Source organism: Euwallacea similis, chromosome 2 (assembly GCF_039881205.1).
Source record: "Euwallacea similis isolate ESF13 chromosome 2, ESF131.1, whole genome shotgun sequence".
Taxonomy (NCBI): Eukaryota; Metazoa; Arthropoda; class Insecta; order Coleoptera; family Curculionidae; genus Euwallacea; species Euwallacea similis.
The window spans coordinates 217,641-238,860 of NC_089610.1; the positions used below are offsets into that span (position 1 = coordinate 217,641).

General features: G+C 32.7%; 2 protein-coding genes across 3 annotated transcripts in view; one reads left to right on the top strand and one right to left on the bottom strand.

Moving 5' to 3' along the window:
• The window catches only part of LOC136419426 (neural cell adhesion molecule 1-like), a 109,090-nt gene that overhangs the window by 62,702 nt on the left and 25,168 nt on the right, over positions 1 to 21,220 (top strand). The window lies entirely within an intron of this gene.
• LOC136417485 (tigger transposable element-derived protein 4-like) lies at positions 18,619 to 21,136 on the bottom strand. Its single transcript, XM_066403193.1, has 4 exons — positions 20,684 to 21,136; positions 19,518 to 20,546; positions 19,192 to 19,467; positions 18,619 to 18,783 (listed from the first exon to the last, which is right to left on the bottom strand). Exons 1-4 carry the CDS (start codon positions 20,702 to 20,704, stop codon positions 18,619 to 18,621), a joined length of 1,491 nt encoding a protein of 496 aa, XP_066259290.1. The 5' UTR covers positions 20,705 to 21,136.

The following is a 21,220-nucleotide window of genomic DNA, read 5'->3' on the forward strand; positions in this document are numbered from 1 at the left end:
TCTCTTTCTCTCTCTAAAAACGATTGATTCGAAGGAAATATTTTGAAAGGTAAGTTGAGGAAATAGTTCGGCTCAAGAATCTTCCGTTCCGCTGCCCTGGCCTTTTATTAAATAATTCAAACTAAGGAATGTAATCTGTTGTACTTTTCGTATAAGAGCAAATAAAGTTCAAAGGCGAATAGGAAAATTTACAGCGCCTTGATGAGCATACTACTAAGCTCTAGGGGAAATTCCAATTTATTTAGGTAAATGTTGTCTACGCCAGCATTGTTATATTAATTAAATAAACATCGCGAATGCGGAGATTTGCAAGTTTTATTCCAAAAGGTGAGAAGAAGTCTCGGTTTTAAAAATACTAAAGAGTTGCATATTTTCTTCTGGTGGATTAAAATACCACCCTACCCAGAACACGTTGATTCATATTTCGAAAAATCAATACTTTGTTGCCATTCAAGCAGTAAAAGCTTTTAAAAATAGCCGCTTCAGTTAATTACGTCGGGCCATCCCTGGTGCGATGTTCTCCATTTCCCCTCGAGGGACTACCGAATGCTATCTAAAGAAAATTTCGGCTATAATTTATGCCTACAGCATCGTTCCATTTCTCGTACGACTAACACATGCCTTTATGAGAACTTGAATCAATATTCCACTCAAAATCTATTCCTCTGAAAACAACAGGAAAGACGCGGAATGTCTTGATGCGCGCACAGCATTTTATTGTCAAGTTCCTTTGTGAGTTTTAAAATTAGTTGTCTTTGACAATTTAAGAAAACAATTTCCTCAAAAGTAAATAAGAGGGGGATTTCTTTTAGTTAACGTCCTTCATAAAAACATCAATCTAAATATAAATTTGCAGAGCAATTATTTTAACGCAAATGGCCAATACTGGCGCCATATGTGCACATTATCAGTTAATGGCGTCCAATATTTACAACGATTATGCAGCCTCTAAAAGTTATAGTTTTGTGTTTATTGTGCTGTGGGTGAGGACAGTGGAAATTTTCATGACTCACATTGTTTCAATATGTATAGGGTGTTTCGTAACTAGACCGACAAACTTACACCCTCCACTCTAGAGATCTTTTTAATAAAAAAGTTCGTATCAATTATGAAAGACTCATAATAAGCAACAACCGAAAAAGTTATTTAATTAAAGGTTGTAAGAAGAGAAAAGAAATTTACAAAAACTTTTCAAAGTGGGAGCCGACGTTTGCAAACATGCAGCTATCCTTTGAGCCATAGAACGTGGCCACTGAATTTCATCCAGTTCGAGGCGCAAAGAGTTTGGGGCTTTAATTATGCGGATTTCCAGGACTTCTCGCATATCTAGCGTACCATTGCTAAACACACGTGTGTTTAGTTTGTGCATAAATATTCAATTTATTAAATCCTATTTATTAAAAAAGACTCTACTTTTTCTCCAATTTTCTTCTCCAAATTTCTGCTACTCCGAAGTAAGAATTAACCTATTATAGATAATGCATTTATAACTAACTAATAATGACAAAAAAATTTATCTGTGAAATGATAAAAAATAACAACTAATAAATTCATTAGACAAATTTGAGTAATACATAAACTTAAAGTAATTAACTTAAAACATCATGGAATTATTTTTTAGTCCTATTTGAACATTTGAGTTCGTAAGTTTATGAGCTGTTCTTTTCAGGTTCTTCTAACTGGTTGGTTTTGAGATTTCACAGTTTTGCTAATTCTCAAAAGTTAAATTCCGATATCTCGGGAAATTGTACAGTAATTTTCTTTTTAAAAAATAGCTCAAATCAATCATTCCGATGTGTTCTACAATCTTACATAAACGAAATTACAACATCTCTTTTGGATTCTGAGATACGAAATCAAGTCAATACCTTTTTTTGCGATTTTGAAGGTGCTGTAAAATAAAGGTGTGCAAAAATGTTTTTCCAAGAATCCAGGATTTCAACTGAGGTACCTGAAATCAATATAAGATTCTTCTTTTAAAGCAAAAAAACGGCGAAAAAAGATTCGAAATTTTTCTAAATATGTCTAAAACACGGGAGGCACGTACTTTTTGGCAATTTTTAAGTTGTAAATTCCAATATTTTGGGAACCTGCAGAGCTTGAAAAAATAGCTGACATTAATTATCTGTGGTTAATATTACAATGTGTTTGGATGACGAGTTTCTGATTGAAGCAAATCACTTGTTCTGATTCCATGCTTTTCTCTGATTCAGCCCACCTACTTGAGCTTCAAAAGCATGTTGATCAGAATATCTAGTCAAGTATCAACCACATTAATTTGTTATTACTTTAGTGCTATCAGTTAATGTACATATAGAGGTCCCTGGATTTTTATTAATAAAAGTCAATTTTTTTCACGTCCCCCACTAATTTAGACGGTAATTAATCAGACTCGAAATCCTGCATCAGATTACCTGTGGCGTTATTGGGCGTTCTTCTTGTGGATTTATGTATCTAGTATTCCTGTGTCAAAAAAAACAAGTGCACACTTACTTACTGAACTGCTACACTGAATGTTTCGCCATTGTGGTTTTGTTTAAATAACTATCGGCTTGAATAACTGGAAATTGAATTCAAACAAGTTCTGAAGCCTCAAATGATATTTAATTTTTTGAAAAAATACTAAATTCTGTAATATTCAGAGTGAAGGTATATACTACAACATACGAATTAGGAAAAGTATCTGCGATACACGAAACAATAGTCTGTGTATTCACTGCTCACACTGCTAGTCCTCTCGCATAAGAACTCGTTTTATAACAAATAGATTGCTTGAATAGAAGATTTATTTTCTGCGAGAAAATAAATCCAAACTTGAATCCATTGCCATTGGTCAGAGTTATTGATTTGTTCCCAAACAGATAATACTTCTAAAGAGTTTTATGTGGCTGATATCAGACTCCTAATAATACAAATAGTGCCTTAGCTACTGATAACACTGTTGATATGGACGTCCTTTTTATTTTTTTGATAACAATTTCTCATACAGGGTGTATAAGAAACGATTTGCTTGACTTATCTCAACATACATTAATCTCACAATACTTAACTCTCAAAATACAGAAAATCATAATTATATTTTTTTACATTCTTTCTCTTATAATAATGAAATTTGAGAACAGTCTGATATTTGCAAGGTTTTTAGGTGTGACAAATCGGAGCCTAACTACGACTACTATATTTTTAATGTATATTTTCGAGTGCCATCTGCGAAATGTCAGGTCTGTTTAAAGAAGCATAATATGTATTTCCTACAATCAAGCGTAAAAAAACACTTTTATGGTTTAAACAGCGAGCACAAAATACGGATTATGCGAAGGATTTTAAGTGTTCGCTTAGCGTGCCAACATGAATTTCACCACTTATTCAGCACTAGCGACGAATGTAACAACTGATATAAGTCTGGTTGTTGTGTCTCTATGGCTTTAATTCATTTATATTCATTGCCATATTTCATAAAAGAGACATATCTAATTTAGTAATTTGCTTTTCTTTGTAACGAACGAGATGGGTATTACTTTTGGGGGTAATATTTCTAGTACTCTGCCCTATATATATGTAATTATGGATTTGTTCTCGGAAAAATATAAACATAAGTATGAGAAGCGATGTGATCCTTTTGTTAGATGGTACAATGCGCAGTATGATAGGTGTAAGACATTTTTCGAAAAACGTGATTATCACGTATTTGGCACAAAAAACCGAGGTAATGAAACTAGCTGCACTATGATTCATAAAAACTAAAAGTAAAAGTAAATAAAACATGGTCAGTGTCTTTTTGCATCATTATTGAAATATTTTTGGGGACACATAATTCTACAGAAAACCCACCACTAATGGTAATTATTCCTGACTCAAAAACAAATAGAATCAATTTGTTTATTCATTTTCACTGTAGAAAAAATCACATGTGCTTTTTGGGATTTCCTTTCCTTTCATTGAGAAAAAATGTATCACTTTGCGCTCTCAATATACAAATAGCTATTGCCACCCGGTGCTGAATTCGGTAACATGTTTCATGCATAAAAGGTAAACCTTTCAAAGGTCTCCACGGGCATCCCTTCTCTAGGTATTTTGAGGTAAAATCCAAATTTTCATTTCGTAGTGAATTTTGTCTCGGATAATTAGGGTCGGGATTTGGTTTATGGTCCGTCGACAGCTGACATTCACTTTCTTATTAACAATTTATCTTTAGGAAATAATTCTGTGTTTATTATAATTAGTTTTATATTTAACATACGGAGTTTAGACTAAATGTCTAAAAGAACAGTAAAAAATTGTATATTATTCACTGTAAACAGAACGTCCTTTTCAATTTTGAGTCCGACTATTCCAAAGAATTAATCCATACAGGCTCCTCAAACGTACTTTTTTTATTAAAAGCGTGTTGTGAAATAGATTTAAAAAAAAAGTTTTTCACCGAAAAAGTCCGAAATACTATATTTTACTCAAGTATTCTCTTTATCTACTTCCTTAAATTTACGTCCTAAATTTCGAAAATCGTCATTTTGTGTAGTAAAATATCAGATAATCAGAGGTAGAGATTTGTACAAATTATTTAAGGACATTCAGTAAACACTTACATCGAGTTTAAATATCGGTCCAATTCAATTATAGAAAGCCAATCTTTTCCATTAGAGTAGTTCTGGAATATGTACAATTCTTACTTCATGAACGATTCTATATTTCTCTAGGACGTCCATCATGTTTTTATTACAAAAACAACACCCACCTTCCCAGGAATTTGGTTTGCAATTCGTCAGTAAATCCACTGTGCTGTTTTATTTAAGCCACCAGAAATGACTTAAATCACATTAAATACCATTAATATTATCACTGTTTTACGATCAAAGACAGGTCCTAAGAGAACTCACCTATATATTAATTCTTGACGATGAAGAACTTAATATCATTTACCAGAAAAATAAAATCGCACCTCAGAAAAAAAAAAAGATAAAACATGCATCATATTATTATAAATTATGTGAAATGTATACGTTTCATTTTCAAGAGTCAGCCACTAATACGATTGATAAAGAAAGAAAAAGACATACGAAATGCTGCGAGGCTTCCACGATTCGTCCAATTTACGTAACGATGTTCAGCACGTGGATGGCCAAAATGTTTCTCATTATTCACTCCTCGTTTACGAAAACGAATACATGACCTGCTGATCTGGCACCAATGTGTGTTTTATGGTTTCTGAATACATTTCTGAAAGTTGGCGTGTACTGGAAATTTATCGGAAGCATATTTCAACATTTCATCATCCGAAAGCGGGAAGTTTTTAAAACGACCTGAATTGATTGATCCCTTTAATTTGATGGGTGTAGCGTGTGCTCTAAATTAAAAGTTTCACCACATAAGAGAGTTGCGTGTTTTAGCTTGAGTTTTCTTGTAAAAGAACAGATTATCTAATTGCGTGACAATTGAGATTAATGCATTTGCTCTAATGGAATACAAGTGTGAGAATCATCAGTGCAAGTGGTACTTGGTATTTGCGAGATTTGCTATGAAATTCCTATAAATCGTAGAGTACTCAAATAAAAACAGTTATCACTGCCAATTGGCTACTAATAGAATTAAAAATAATCGGCGAAAAAAGTTTAAACTCATCATTAACAGAGCTCCGGGCTTCTCTAAGTGAGTTTTAAAAAATTGCATCTACAAATCAACATTTAAAGCTCTAAACAGAGCGATTCCTCTAACCCTTTTCAATTTATAAGCTTCCGCTCGGCTCAGCTTTTTATTAAGTTACGATAAACAATTACGTGGGAGTTTCAATTAAATTGAGTTTCGTATTTCGTGTAAAATAAATTACTATCAATTTAGAAGTGCTGAACCCTTGTTTAGAATAAGGCTCACAGTCTATATTATCACAAACTTTACGCCGTGTGTTTAACAAGCTGCTGTCATATCTTTAGGAATTATATTAAGTAAGCAAGAGGGCGTCCTGACTACTGGGTGAATCTTTTTCCTTCTATGTAGCAAATTTTATTAAATGGGGTGCAGGCTCTTTGCCAAACAGCCTCCACAGCCACTCGCATTTTAAACGATTACGACTTGTTTCAGCGACATAACAAGACTCTATATTTCGAATGAACGTGATAAATAATTATGCAAATAGATTCTGTTAAGCCTCATCTCGACGTGCCTCAAATATGGAATGGGTTTGGAGCAGTCTGACAGAAAATTGGTAGGCATTAGTAGCTCAATGTTTGCATATAACCACGTGTAGTTTCGGTGAATCTTTGTAACAGGGTTAATATAAAATATCAAGCACGAGTTTATAAAGTTTGACATGGCGGAAAATCTAATTGTTCCCGAATCAATAATGGTTGGCCGAACAAGTCTAAAGGGTTTTGAAAACAACGTGGAAAGAATTGTACAGTAATGAATCAGGATTGTTGACAAATATTTTTAATTAAAGAGGTTCAGAAAAGTTCCAGGCAGTAGTTAATCGGGATGGTTTTGGCCGAGGAGTTGAATCGTGGCTTAAGGCCAGTGGTGCTAAATCCACCCCACGGAATACAAACATACATGTGTAGCATTAGGTTTGATATTACTATAGATATAAGATTGTGTTTATATCTTATAATAAAATCACAGGTTAGAAGAAGGATTATAAATGTGCGTTTATTAATATAAAATGAACAAAATGGAGGACAAAGTAACTTATGAATTTATGAGCGTGGACACGACTTCTGAGTTACCAACGACAACCGAACCTAGAAGGAAAGAGGGCTTGTACATGCCCTGTAAATCGTTAAATACTAAAACCCGTGGTGATAAACTATGGGTGTGCCCTAGTTAGGGTGCCATCTGCACCACCCGCCGCATTAAACCGTGGCGTCTTAGCTGAGAATTGGAACTGCAACTATAGGGCCAACGGAATCTATCAAGGGCAATTCAAATGCCGATAAAGTATATTATAGGCAGTTCCAATGCTGATCAAGTTTATTGCGGGGATTTCCAATACCGACAAGGCATAGCATGGGAAATTCCCATGCTCCAACTAATGCTTACCAGGGTCGTACCTCAGAGATACATCAACCTTAAAGAGAATACTTACTATCTAACATGTATCAAACGTAAAAGTAACACCTATCTACAAGAATACCCCAACAGTCAACTGTGATCCTACATAAAGTATTTGTTTACGTTAGATTATTATTATCGAGAGAATAAAGCATTTCTTAAGGGCGTCAAAATTTACGAGGTTCGAGTTTAGGCGATTTAAGGTTAAGCTATGGTTAAGCAACTTGGCCTTAGAGCGATAGTCTTCACATGTAGAATCTTATTCCATTCATAGAATATTCGTCCTTAGTCCTTAGTTAAATCTATGTATGGGGTAGATTGTTCATTTTTTATTATATTTTGTTTGGAAGCAACGCCTTAAACAAAATACAAGAAATAAAACAAGCAGGTGTTGTTCAAGCGGACTATTCTCTGGATTTAAAAAACTATCAACCTGGTCCCCAACTCATCTGGGAAATTATTCTTTCAGTGACAGAAAATTATATTTTTGTTATCGGTTAAACAATATACTGTTATATAAATTGTCTGTATATCTAAATAAGATATCAAGAGTGTCCTTAATTTTTTTTTCTATTTCTTAGTTACCGTGATCTTATACATATGTAGAAATTTGCCCACCCTGTATACAGGATATTTGGAAAACTTGATACAGAACTTAAGAAGGCGAAAGTAGAGCCAAAAATAATGAAAAAAGTTCCTATAAACGTTAGTCCGACGGAGCATCGTTACTGAGATATGGTTGTTCACAGAGATCCTACCATTTGGATATTTTTAAAAATAACTTTCGTTCTGATTAAGATAATGGAATGAAAATTGTAGATAACAATCATACAATAAAGGTATTTAACTATCATAACTACAGTGAAACTGTCACTGTGAAAGATATCTACTATGTGAAAATGCTACTAATCTGAGTCATAGATTATTTAAAAAATAATTATTTAGGACTAAACTACACAAAATTCGAAAAAAAGTAGAGACAATTTTTCTTCAAAAAAGTATAATTCATTAAAAAATAATATTATTTGCTTAACAATTCAAAGGAATAAAAAAAATCAAAAAATTTCTGTTAAGGGTAATTTTCTAACTACTCTTATTTATAATAGATTTTCATGAAACTTATGATAGTGAAAGATCTTTCTGGTATGATTATTACCTACAGTTTTCAATCCATTATCTTAATAAAAAAGAAAGTTATTTTAACAAGCATCCAAATGATTGCCTTTGGAGGGCCATATTTCAGTAATGATCCTCCGTCGGATTAGTATTTATAAGAACTTTTTTTACTATAATATTTTTGGCTGTACATTCACATTCTGAAGTTTTGTACCAACTTTTTCAAACACCTTGTATACAATAATAAAAGAAAATGTAGTAATAAAGTGTTATATTTTAAGGTTGGTGCTATTTTGCCCATGTTTCGATTGACTGTTTTGTAAGAAAATTTTTGTTGCGACTCTTATGAAACAATAAATTGACACTGTTGACTGGTTACTGGGTTAATTAACAAAAAACAAAAAACCATTAAAACCAAGAAGGTCCTTTTGAAATTACTTCCATATTATTTCCATGTGTCATTGCCACTGATTTTTTATGTGCTTTCATAAACTGATCGATTCTAATATAACTTTAAATGTCAACCATCTTATTACGTCCAGGCTTTCCTTAACATGTTTGCTCAACACAAACAAAAAATCAAGCCATAAAAATAAAACACAAGAATAAATAGTTTTCATTTACATTTAAGACACAATTAAATGTTAGATGTTTCCTATAATAAACCTACCATTGTTCCAGTTATAAATTAACTTTCAGAAAGTTGCTAAACTCCTGTCCCTCATCGCTTTGTATATGTATAGAAATACTGTATAAAATTATCGCACCACTAAAAATCTGCCACAAACTTCGTACTAAATAACTTCTCAACTTATTATCCGATTTTGGCCATTTTTTAAATTTAATTGTATAACTGTAAGCCCATTGTAGGTACAAAGGACGAAGGATACAGATCTTAATGAATGGGTCTAAAATTAAATTAAAATAATTATTAAAATGAGACAAAAGGTTTTGAAATTATCTAGCATCAGAATAATAGCATAGTTTAGCGATGCGTTAATTTTGTACAGCAGTTTGTATTAATTAAATATGGACTAAGTCTTGCACAAAGAATGACTTTTGCCGCAAGCATAGAATAAGAAAACATTATAGAGCATCGTTAAGGAGTACAGAAGTTTCTTTTTCCCTCGACTTGAGAATTTTCCTCCATAAGGATTAATGGCATAACACAACCATTACTCTTAATATTCAAAGAGTTGTATGTGTTATTTACGAGCTCTTTACGAACTTTCTCCCCTGATAAAAATATTTACCTAAGATAAGAAAATGGTTTGCTTGCTATCTTAAGTATTATAAAAACATACGACGCCTGTCTTTACTTCGAATTCAAGATAACAGTTTTATTAGTAAATTAGTATTTAATTGCAATGGAAACGACTTTAGGCTGGTAATAATAGATCGATGCAGGTATATGATTTTCCTGACCAGAACGCACTGCAAGATATTTCGAAGATCTGAAAGTAGTGGCTTCGCAAATGGGAAATTATTTGACCATATTGTCTGGGGAAGTTACAGAATACGAGAAGTAGTAACTTTTAAACTAGATATGCATAAGTAAGCGAATTTAGAGTAGGAAAATTAGAAGAATATATAAGAATAATGATATAGAGTAAGAAATTTTGGAAGATAATGTCAGAAATACTGTCTATGAATGCTCGAAAATTACTAGGTGCTAGTCTCAATGAAAAGCACAGTCTCTAAGCACAACCGTCTTTATTACTATTATTGCTTGCTTTCAATCCTTGTCCTAAACGAGATATAATATTGGACACACTTCTGTGGGCTCATACTGGTTGAAGTATAGAATCTATTCCTGCTCGATGCATCTGTTACTTATACAGCACAGTACTTTCACGTTGTAAACAAATTTACTAAAGTATTTTTGGTTTTTATTTATTTCGAAAAGACCAAAATGGTTATGCTAAGAGATGCATGACAAGTGAAATCGCTTTTCCACTGCAATTTTTTTATAAACTACCACAGAATCAGCTTTTTTCCCTAAATGCGACTCTGGTAAGTTTCTGGTCCATTTCAAGACAACTTTGCAAACTACTCCATGAATGCGCAACTTTTCTCCCACTTGACTAGGTCTAAATTCATTGCCGTTTACGAGATTCCCGTCTTTGGACTGTTGAATATCCTTGGATCCCCTATTTTGGACACACTGTCTTTATTGGATATTACGATGAAAATTATAGATAGACGTTTGATAGATATTATAATGAATCTATAGTGTCGTTTTGCATGAATCATCCTATCTCATCCTTCCGAGTAAGCCAAATAAACGGAATATTTTAAAATTTGGATCGCGTCTCCAACATAGCTTTGGCATTGTATCAATATTACGGCACAATAAACAGCTCATCGGTATTCAGACCTCGTTATGGGAGTGTGTAACATGCCGCCTCCCGAGCCCACATGACAGCCCATATCGAACCGGTCGAACCTACTGAATAAATGCGAATTTTGAAGAGAATTTTTTATTATTTGATTTAAAAGCGTTGTGACGTTCCAGAGCAGCATTACACGTTAAAACGTCGAGAAATTTTAGAGTAATCAGGAAAACCAAAATGGAAAAACTCTATTAACATCTTGCGTGCGAATATTCAGCATAGTTGGGGTTTAATTTTTATCTCATCCTTGACGACAAACTCCGGTGATTTGCCACTCAAATTCTGTTCAGAGCGGGTGACACCTCATTACTGAAGACAAATATCTCGCCAATGGTAATATTTCAAAAATGTCCGCAATTGGGCATCTTTGAAATATGGTAAAATTATTTTTATAAAATAGATAAAAATATTAGTATATTCACCAAAGCAGGTAGTTAATATCTTTCAAAGGGTTATATTTAGAAATCATTCATAATTCACTTACGGGTTGAGAGTTTAGAAGCGAGTATAAATCGGGCCGCTCCATTATGTTCATCGCACTGAAGCCAGTATTCAGGAGAAAAAATGAGCTAAATTTTTCTTCTCTTTACCTCCCGTAGACCAAGTTTATTAAAATGCTCTCGCCATAAAAAAGCATCGCAACTTCCCTGTTTATAATCGTAATTTGTTTCCTAAAAGCAGTAGAAAACTGAAAATATGAGAGATCGGGGTAAATTAAGGGCCAAACTGCAAGTCTTAATTGCTATTGAAATACCAATTATGTAATTAGTGTTGTAGTATATTATGTTAATGAATATTTCTGCGATTTAAGGCAGCAATAATACGAGTTTAAAGGAGATATTTTTAAGAAAACGTATCTGATAATATTAAAATTGTTTCAATCAATTTAAATCAGTCACAAATCTTCTATTATGCGAAAGAAATAGCACTTCATCTTCCACACAATAGGAGACTTTTTTGGTATTTGACTATTCGAAATTCCGAAATTCGTGTCTTTGGTAAAATCAAACTCTGCACTAATCAACGACTTAGAAAAACTAGATGGAGCGTTGTTTTTTTTTTAACTTTTTACACCTCTTTTTGACAAATAAGATACTGATTCATGTTGACGGAATCACGTTACCAGGGCCTCTTACGTCTACTTTACTCTATCTTTGGAAGACCAACGATAAAATAACGTCATAGAGACATTAATACCTTGCGACCTTCTGTCCAAAAAATGGGACCAATTATTTTAGTTAAATGACTGCAATTCTTTTCTACATCCAGTTTTTCTAGGTCGTTGGTGCCGACACTAAATCTTTCAGTCAACTCGATTACTCCGCTGCCTTCCTGCTTCAGTTAACCTGTTCAGTTGACCCGAACTAACCTGAACTTTAGGATTTTCGCTTACTGTAGGTTTCAAATACAAGGTGTCTCAAAAATAAATTTCCATACTTTAACCACGTATTCTAAACGGAAAAACAATAAAACTTTTATTTTTTACACAAATTACAATACGAAAGGAGGCAAGAGGTCAAGAAGTTTCTGAACTAAACAAAAATTTGAAGATTTAGGACTTATATAGTCAATAATGTAGTAAAAAAATTTTGGGTGAGGGAGAGGGGTGAAAGAAAGCCAGACCTGGCTGGATTCTGATATATTTTAGAAATCTAATGAAATTAGCATAAATATGATTTAAATAATAGTAAAAGTAATTATTTTTTCTTTGAATTTCAACATTGTGAGATTGGAAAATTAAACGGTTCGGGCCATATCTTTATAGGGATTTTTAACTAATTTTCTCCCAAAGAATATCTCCTTAAATTTGTACTGCTCATTTAGAAAATATCCTGTATAATTTTTCTATGATATTAAAGAACAAAACTTTCTAATTGGATTTGAAAAGTTTATAATTATTGTCACTCAACAACCACCAAAGTTAAAAGTTGTTTACGGATTTGTTAATGCTTGGGAAGTGAAGTGACATTTTCCTCCCGCTAATGAGGGAGGCAAATCCAATTTTCTATATAGAGAAGAAATTTTTTTTTAATTAGAGTTGAGATCACAAGAGTTAACTACCAATTACTCCGGTAAGTGGCCCAAGTTACTAAAGAAAGCGAATGTTTCAAGAGATAAGTTTACTTCACAGTAAAAATTAAATGGCTGAATTAAATATTAATGTATCATATCGAGAATTCTGAAGTTTGTATATCCTCCAAAATGGTATATTTTTCATGAAATAAGGAAGTCAATTTCTTCTTTGTAATTTTGTCTGCGTTTTTGTTAAGTCATTGTGGTATTGATATAAATCTCCAGCTTACATCAAGCAATTCCCTTCTTAACTTGAGAATGCCAAATATTTATCTTGAATAAATAGTCAAATAATCTATTCAAGGCAAAAAAATGCTTAACATAAATAGCCATTACTTCAATTAATCTTTTATTTCATATAACTATTACTTTCAATTCGTCCTTTATTTTTTATTTAAATGTATTATTAATTATTATTATATTAAGCTATTAACTAAGAAAGTGCTTGGGGATTTACATATTCAAAGCAACTATTTACGTTCTCCTGTACATTTTAACGCAATAAAATCTGCAAGAAATACATTAATTAGAAAACACCTATATTCAGTATTGAAGATATTTATGGAACCAAAATCGATTGAAACTAATTAAAAGAGAAAGCTTTGACCATGGTCATTTTAAAAATACTACTAAAGAATTTATCAATCTGTCGTATGGCAGTAAGGTACAGCACTCTACTAAAAACCAATGAAATATGAATGAATATTTTAAAACTCGTTTCCCTCATATAAATGTGATAATCGATATGTATCTCCGGAGAAAGTGACTTTGGAAGTGTAAAAATCCCTGTTCAAATATGCAGAGTATCATACATACAAAGGAGAGAGTGGAAAACTCCTAAAGCATATCAAACTCCCCAGAATTTCGACATCGAATTTTACTAATTCCAGACAAGGCAATGACAGGTAACTTTCTGATTTACCAGTATACATAGAAAATGTGAAAAACTTATTTGTATGTATGTTCATATACAGGGTGTTTCTGAATAGTTGGTAAAAATTTCAATGCGTGAATCCTGAGCCAAATTTAAGATGAACAGTTCATATAAAAACATGTCCAAAAATGCTTTGTCTTCGATCTACAGAGTGTTAAAAACACTTTTTTTTTCGTTTTTTTAAAATTATTATACTTATTTATTTTTTAACTAAATTTGCTGAAAATATATACATATCATACGCCGAGTGTTTCCTATAAACGGAAGTTTTCGAACTTTGATTTCATATACGGGATGATGGGGATTGATGAGTATTCAGCTCTCATCACATTTTTTTTTACATTAGTAGGTGGGGATCATTTTCAGCAGTTGATATATAAATTAAAACACTATCATATTAAATAGAGTTAAGCTCTCATTTAAGCTTGGTTGATGTTAATAACACTGACATTGATAATAACATGAACAATGATGTTAATAATTGCATCTGTAAGAAGCAGTTGCTTATTATCGCAAATATTACCTAAACCATCGATTTAAGCAAAATTTTGCGAAAGACTCAAAAGTGAGAACATGTTGAGGTTCCTTCGATAAACGAAAACCACGAAAACAAAAATTTGGTTTACGAAAGTGGACTGTATTAAATTTCACTTATATAAATAATGGTAAAGTATTGGTCTAAGTATGAAGTGGGAGTTTGCTTAGTTGGGAAGATTACAAACCACGTTTACGATCACATGTCTGGAGCAAGCACCGGTCAAAAGAAAAAGAGAACAAAATTACTGCGATCATCCCTTAAGTACTAAACCCGAGGAACTCCAACCAGGGGCGCACCAGTATCAGAAGCCCTTACGGGCAATGGTCGCGCCTAAGGTCATAAATCGCCGCCATCTGGCAAATACCTATACAAGTCGCTTTCATTGAAGTATGGCAAATCCGCCGAACTACGGATCGCGGCAATGGTCCAATTAAGAAAGCTTCCTTTGACGAGTAGCGTATTTCCCAGCCATAAAGAGCCCTTCGATATGGCCTGATGGGTACTATGGCCTGGCGCCCAGATGGAATCCTTCAAATACGTATCAATGCACATGGGCGTAAGGGATGAAAGTACAAAACAAATTAACTAAGCAAGCTACGCCAAGAAACAATAACCTAAAGTCCTTAACAGAACACTTAATGCGGATTTCAGAAATTTGTCTAAAAGGATCAAAATTTTAGCAGAAAAAAATGTGATGAATGAGAGCTCAAAACCTATCAATCCGTATCACCCCGTATATGAAATCAAAGTCTGAAAATTTCCATTTGTAAAAAACAATCGGCGTGTGATATATACAAATTTTCAGCAAAAATCAACAAGTAATTAAAAAAAAAGAAAAAGAAATGTTGAAAAAACACCTTGTAGATCGAAGACGAAGCATTTTTGGACGTCTTTATATGAACTTTTCGTCTTAAATTTTGCTCAGAATTCACCCATTAAAATTTTTACCATCTATTTGGAAATACCTTGTATATTTATATACTTTTTAGTATATACATATACAGGGTGATTCACGTAACTGTTTCATTAGAAACTTTTGTATCTGTAACTAATTTAAATTTTTCAAATTTTGGCTCCCTGTATACAGGGTGTAATGTATCGTGGAGATATTTCGGACACCAATAGTACTCTGCACAATAATAAAAAAAAACTTATAGAACCATGGTTAAAAACGTACCATTTTCGATATACAGGCTGGCAAAGTTTTACATTTTTCTCTACTATGAGACATTTTGAACCGTTTTTATAATTTTCTTTTTGTCTAGATTTATTTTTATTTTAAGAAATTTGATTCAATATTACGAATTGCTTCAAATAGTTAATAACTGTGCCTAATTATTATTTTTTTCCTTACTTCCTTTACATTCTTAATTTGCATCAATAGATATTTTTATAAATTCTACAAAAACAACGAAAGATACGAAAATAGTGTAAGAAAACAAAAGAGTAAAGAATTAAAGAAGCAATTTAAATTTGGATCGGAATTCATACAGAGTGTTTCAAAAAAAGAGACAAAATATAAAGTAGTAAACACGATCAGAAAAAGCATAATGCCCTGTATAGAAGGTATTACAAAAAATGTGTCGGAAAATGAAAGATGTGATTCTTTGGCTTATTTTAAGAAAAAAAGTTCATATTAATATGGGTCAGCAAATATATCGTTTTCGAGATACAGGGTGTCAAAAACAGTTTTTTTCCGGTTTTTAACGATATCTCAGGAATCGTTTGAGATACAGAAATCACATTTTGTACACCTATTATCCTTAATAATTAATAGTTATAATAATTAATTACGTTTTATAATTACGTACTAATAATAATTAGCTACGTTTTGAGTGCTACTTCAATTTTTCCCCATACGCCAGAGGCGCAAATTTTAGGGTTACGTGAGATTTTTTTGCCCCTAATTTTTACGCCACTGAGAAAATTATCATTTTAGAGGCACATTTTTTACCGCTGATGCGTTCTACACAAAAAAAGTACTTATGGTCAAATGTTTTTGTCAACAACAAAATACTATTGTAGGTTTTTCTATCGTTGTCTAGGGTTTAATATAATGATGGGTACACTATTTAGATTTATGCTTCACAGATAATAGGTACAGATGAGCCACTCGAAAAAAAGAGAACCCTTTAGGTTCGGGGCGCTCTTAAATACTAAAGCTAAGGGTAATAAAATGGGTGCTCTCTAGCCAGGGTAACACCCTGGCTAGAGAGCAATTATTGATTTATGATACCACCTGCGACGTTACAATGGTACTGATAACACCTAGGGGATGGTTAGACATCAATTACCAAATATCAATATCACATGAAAATAACGATTGCAAAACTCTCTTAATTAACGAGAATACTTCTAACCAGGTTGCGACATACATGGGCATCCTATAAGGGTACAGTAACCCCCTCACAGCTCTTTTCACCTTAAATCTAACAGAGTTAACTTAACTAACAATATTAACGCTATCACTATGTACAACTTAGCGATTTCTTGATCGTGCATCGACTTTGTTGTAAAAATAGAGAAGTTTTTGCATATATACAAAAGGGTTAAAGCTATCTGACTAATCAATCTCACACTATGTTACTATTTTTTTCGTGTTTTTCAAAGGCTGTATTTTTGTTGAAAAAAACGTAAAGATGTTTTTGAGCTGATTGTTTGATTTAGTACAGTGTTTGACGTTAGTATTATTCACTATTACCGTTAGTTAATAATGTAAATATCGTTAATTATTTAATTAATTTGTTCATCCTTAATATTTTGTTTGCTTAGTGATAGAAAAATGAATAATTGCACTAATGGAAAGATGTGCAATATGCATTTTGTTTATGGCGTTGCCGATGAAAATGCAGCAAAAGCTAGATAAATTTATCAAGAAAGGTTTCCAAATCGACAAATACCAAATAAAAGAATATTTATTCGCTTTCACGAACGTCTACATGAAACTGGAAGTTTTCATAAACGAGCTGTTGGAAATGAATGACCTAGTCTACTTCCTCCGCAAATTGAAGAAGTTATTCTTCAAGAAATTGAAGACGATCCAACAAGTACTAGAAAAATAGGTTCAGACCTAAACCTTAATCACACTACAATGTGGAGGACATTAAAAAGACAGATGTTATATCCTTATCACATACAGCGAGTACAGGCCCGTTTACCAGGGAATTTCCCACAAAGACTGGCTATGTCTTTGTGGAAAATGTCTTTGTTTCAAAATAGAATTGCACAAAATCCTCGCTTCTTAACACAAGTTTTATTTACTGACGAAGCAAATTTTTCTCGCGATGTAATTATAAACTTCCATAATAACCATGTGTAACGAAAATCCACATGCCATAACGGAAGATCATTATCACCAAACATTGTCCGTTAATGTTTGGGTGGGTTTGGTAGGAAATCATTTAGTAGGGCATATTTTTTGCCACCAAGACTAAATGGTCAATCATAACGTTATTTTCTTGAAGAAGAATTGTCAAGACTTTTAGAAGACGTTCCAGTTCAACTAAGAAACAAATGTGGTTTATGCAAGATGGTGCTCCTGCACATTTTACTTTAGTTGCGCGTCAGTTCTTAAATGAATAATATACGAACCGCTGTAGAGGTCGAAGAGGACAATCGGCTTGGTCTCCTCGGTCTCCAAATCTAAATGTTTTAGATTTTTTTGTGGGGTCACTTAAAAACTTTAGTTTACACTATATCAGTTAATACTGTTGAAGAACTGAGGAACCGCTTTATTGTATCCTGCAATACGATCCGCAACCCCCGGGCATTTTCGAACGGGTACGTCAATCGCTAAAATGTAGATTGGAGGTATGCACCGTAGGAGGAGGTCATTTTCAACAATTATTATGATTCTTATTTAATTTTGTTTGTTATTTTTTGTATAAATAAATTTTCTTTATCATGTTGCTAATTTTTTACATGTTTTTCTTTACAAAGTATCATTTTTCTCAACAATAGTTCGCATTAGAGCTTTTGACCACGAAGACATTTTTTGTGTAAAACACATTAGCATAAAACACACGTGCCTTCAAAATGCTCATTTTCCCAATGGCGTAAAAATTAGAGGCAAAAAATCTCATGCTACCTTAAAATCTCCGCCTCTGGCATATGGGGAAAAATTGAAGTAGCGCTCAAAACGTAATTAATATTAATGCTAATAGATGTACAAAATGTGATTTTTGTATCTCAAACTATTTCTGGGACATTGTCAAAAAACTGAAGAAAAAAACTGTTTTTTAACAACTTCTATCTCAAAAACGATACATTTACAGACACATGTTAATAGGAACTTTTTTTTCTTAAAATGAGCCAAAGAATCACACCCTTTATTTTCCGACACATGTTTTGAAACACTCTGTATAGCTACTGACCATTTTGACATTTTATTATAGAAATAAAAAAAGGTGTATAGAATTTCAAAAATTTAATTCAAAGCATACATGGGAAAAACATGGCTAAATATGAAAAAATGTGAAACTTTCCCCCCTGTATATCGAAATGGTACATTTTTGACCATGGATCTGTTAGCATTTTTTATTATTTTGTAAAGTAGTGTCGCTCCCTAAAACATCTCCATTATAATATTTTACACCTTGTACATAATAAGACATTTTAAGATAAAATATCAATATAATCTTATATGCACCGATACTTGGTTTTCGAGATACTGACGCCTTATATCTCAAAAACTACTATAGATCTAGGAAAAAATAATTTTTTAAAAATTTTACGGGGAATCCCTAAAAGGTCTTGATTTTTTGTTTATGTAATTACAATAATTTTTAATATACATATACAGTAATGTTCGCTTATAACGAACCCCAAGGGACCGTAGTAAATAGTTCGTTATAACCGAAGTTCGCTATAAGCAATAAATGGTGTTATGATTGTTTTTTTAATTAATACATAACTCACTTTATTTACATACATATATATTTTAAAAAAGTCAACAAGTAACATTCTTCAACTAGTAACCAATTTAAATAATACATATTTGTTAAATTTAACAACACTTTTTAGGAATTAGAAAGAAAAAAATCGCTAATTTTGGTTTGTTTTATTGTGGTGAAATGAATTTCATTTATATGTAATTCCACATGGGCTATTCCATCGAGAACATTTTGTGGAGTATTTCGCGATTGAAGAAATTGACGAATACTAGAAACATATCGAAGTGCTTCTGTGGTTGTAGGAACGGATATTATTTCATTATTCTCATATGCTGCATCTTCGTCTTCCTCATCATCATCATAAGTGTCAGATGCAGAAGACACAGACGTAATAATGGCATTATCGTCTAAAAACTCAACGCTCACAAGATTGTCATCCACATGAACAAATTCATGAAAATCGTTGTTGGTTTGAAGAAAATCCTCTTGAATATCGGTTTTATTTTTGCATTGATTTTTTTAAGCCATTCGACTAATGGTAAGTCATCATCTGAATCAAAATTCTCATTTTCGAGAAAACCGGCATGTCGAAAACAATTTCTAATCGTTTGCTTTGACACCTTTTGCCATGCCATATGAATAAAGCGTATTGCATCCAAAAGAGTAATAATAAATTTTTCCTTACCACTATCCATACAAGATATCATTTCCGAGAGGAGGAGTCGTCGATAATGACTCTTTAGACTATGGATAACACCCTGATCCATGGGTTGTAATTTAGAACTAGTGTTTGGTGGCATAAACACTAACGTAATCCACATCAAATTTTTAACATCGGGATGAGCCGGACAATTATCCACTAACAATATGATTTTTCTTTTTTTACGGCGTAATTCTTCATCCCATTCACGTAATGCATTTATAAAAATCTCTGAATTCATCCATGCCCTTTTATTGGACTTATAAGTTACTGGCAATTGTACAATATTCTTAAAATATCTAGGGTTTTTAGATTTTCCAATTACCAATAACTTTCTTTTTTCGGATCCTGTCAAATTCGCTACAACAAATATAGTGATTCTTTCTTTGGAAAGCTTTCCACCTTCACAGGTTTGCCCTTTAAACTTTAGTGTTCTATCAGGTGTAAGCTTGAAGAATAAACCGGTTTCATCTCCATTGAAGATGTCCTCATCCTTAAAGTTTGACCTAATTATTGGCCATTTGTTTTGCAGCCAGTCATCTACAATGTTCATATCAACTGAAGTCGATTCTCCAGCAATTCTTCCACTCGTAATATTATGCCTTCTTTTGAACCTTTCGATCCAGCTTCTATTAAATTTCGGTTCCTGGTTTCCGGACACCTTACTTGCAAAATCTTCAGCTTTTGATTGTAATATAGCACCGCTAACAATTGCGTTATTATTTCTTTGTTGAGAAAACCATTTTAAGAGTCTTTGGTCAACTTCATAATTATTGGGCTTTTTGATTTTTTTTACATTTGAATGTTGTCCACTTTCGAAGGTTTTTAGGATTGTTTCTTTATTTTTCCAAATTGTTGCAACCTAAAATTACATATGTATAGTCAAATTTTAATTCGTATTAATACTATTTCAAATTACATAATTTATTACAAAGCCGGAAAATTACTGGAATAACAAAAAAAAATATCTGTGAACATTGCATATTTTATTGTTCTTACCGTTGATTTACTTAATCCCATTTCTGAACAAATTTCACTCTGTTTGGCATGTCTCTGCAACCGTTTAACAATGTCATATTTACAATTTAAAGTTAAAGCTTTACGTTTTTTTTTTTAATGATATAACTCATGATTTTTTTAACGAACGAATTCTTTGAACGCTATCAATATACTGGAACAACTGTGTCGTTTGTGTCAGCAATTTGCTTCAAACGATTTTGGACTTTCCCCGAGAATTGTTTACTTTTCTTCTTTGGGATTTCGGTAAAATCCCGCGTTAAGTTCGTTATAACCGTAAAGTTTTTCTATTCTTCTAAAAATTTAAGGTTCGTTATAAGCGAAAGTTCGTTGTAAGCGGGTTCGTTATAAATGACAAAAATAACATACGTTTAAATGTACTTGAGTTCGTACTTCATAGATTAGTTCGTTATAACCGAAAGTTCGTTATAAGCGGGTTCGTTATAAGCGAACATTACTGTATTAGTTAATTAATAATAACTTAAAATCTTGGAGACATTCAGGATTGGAGAAGTAAAC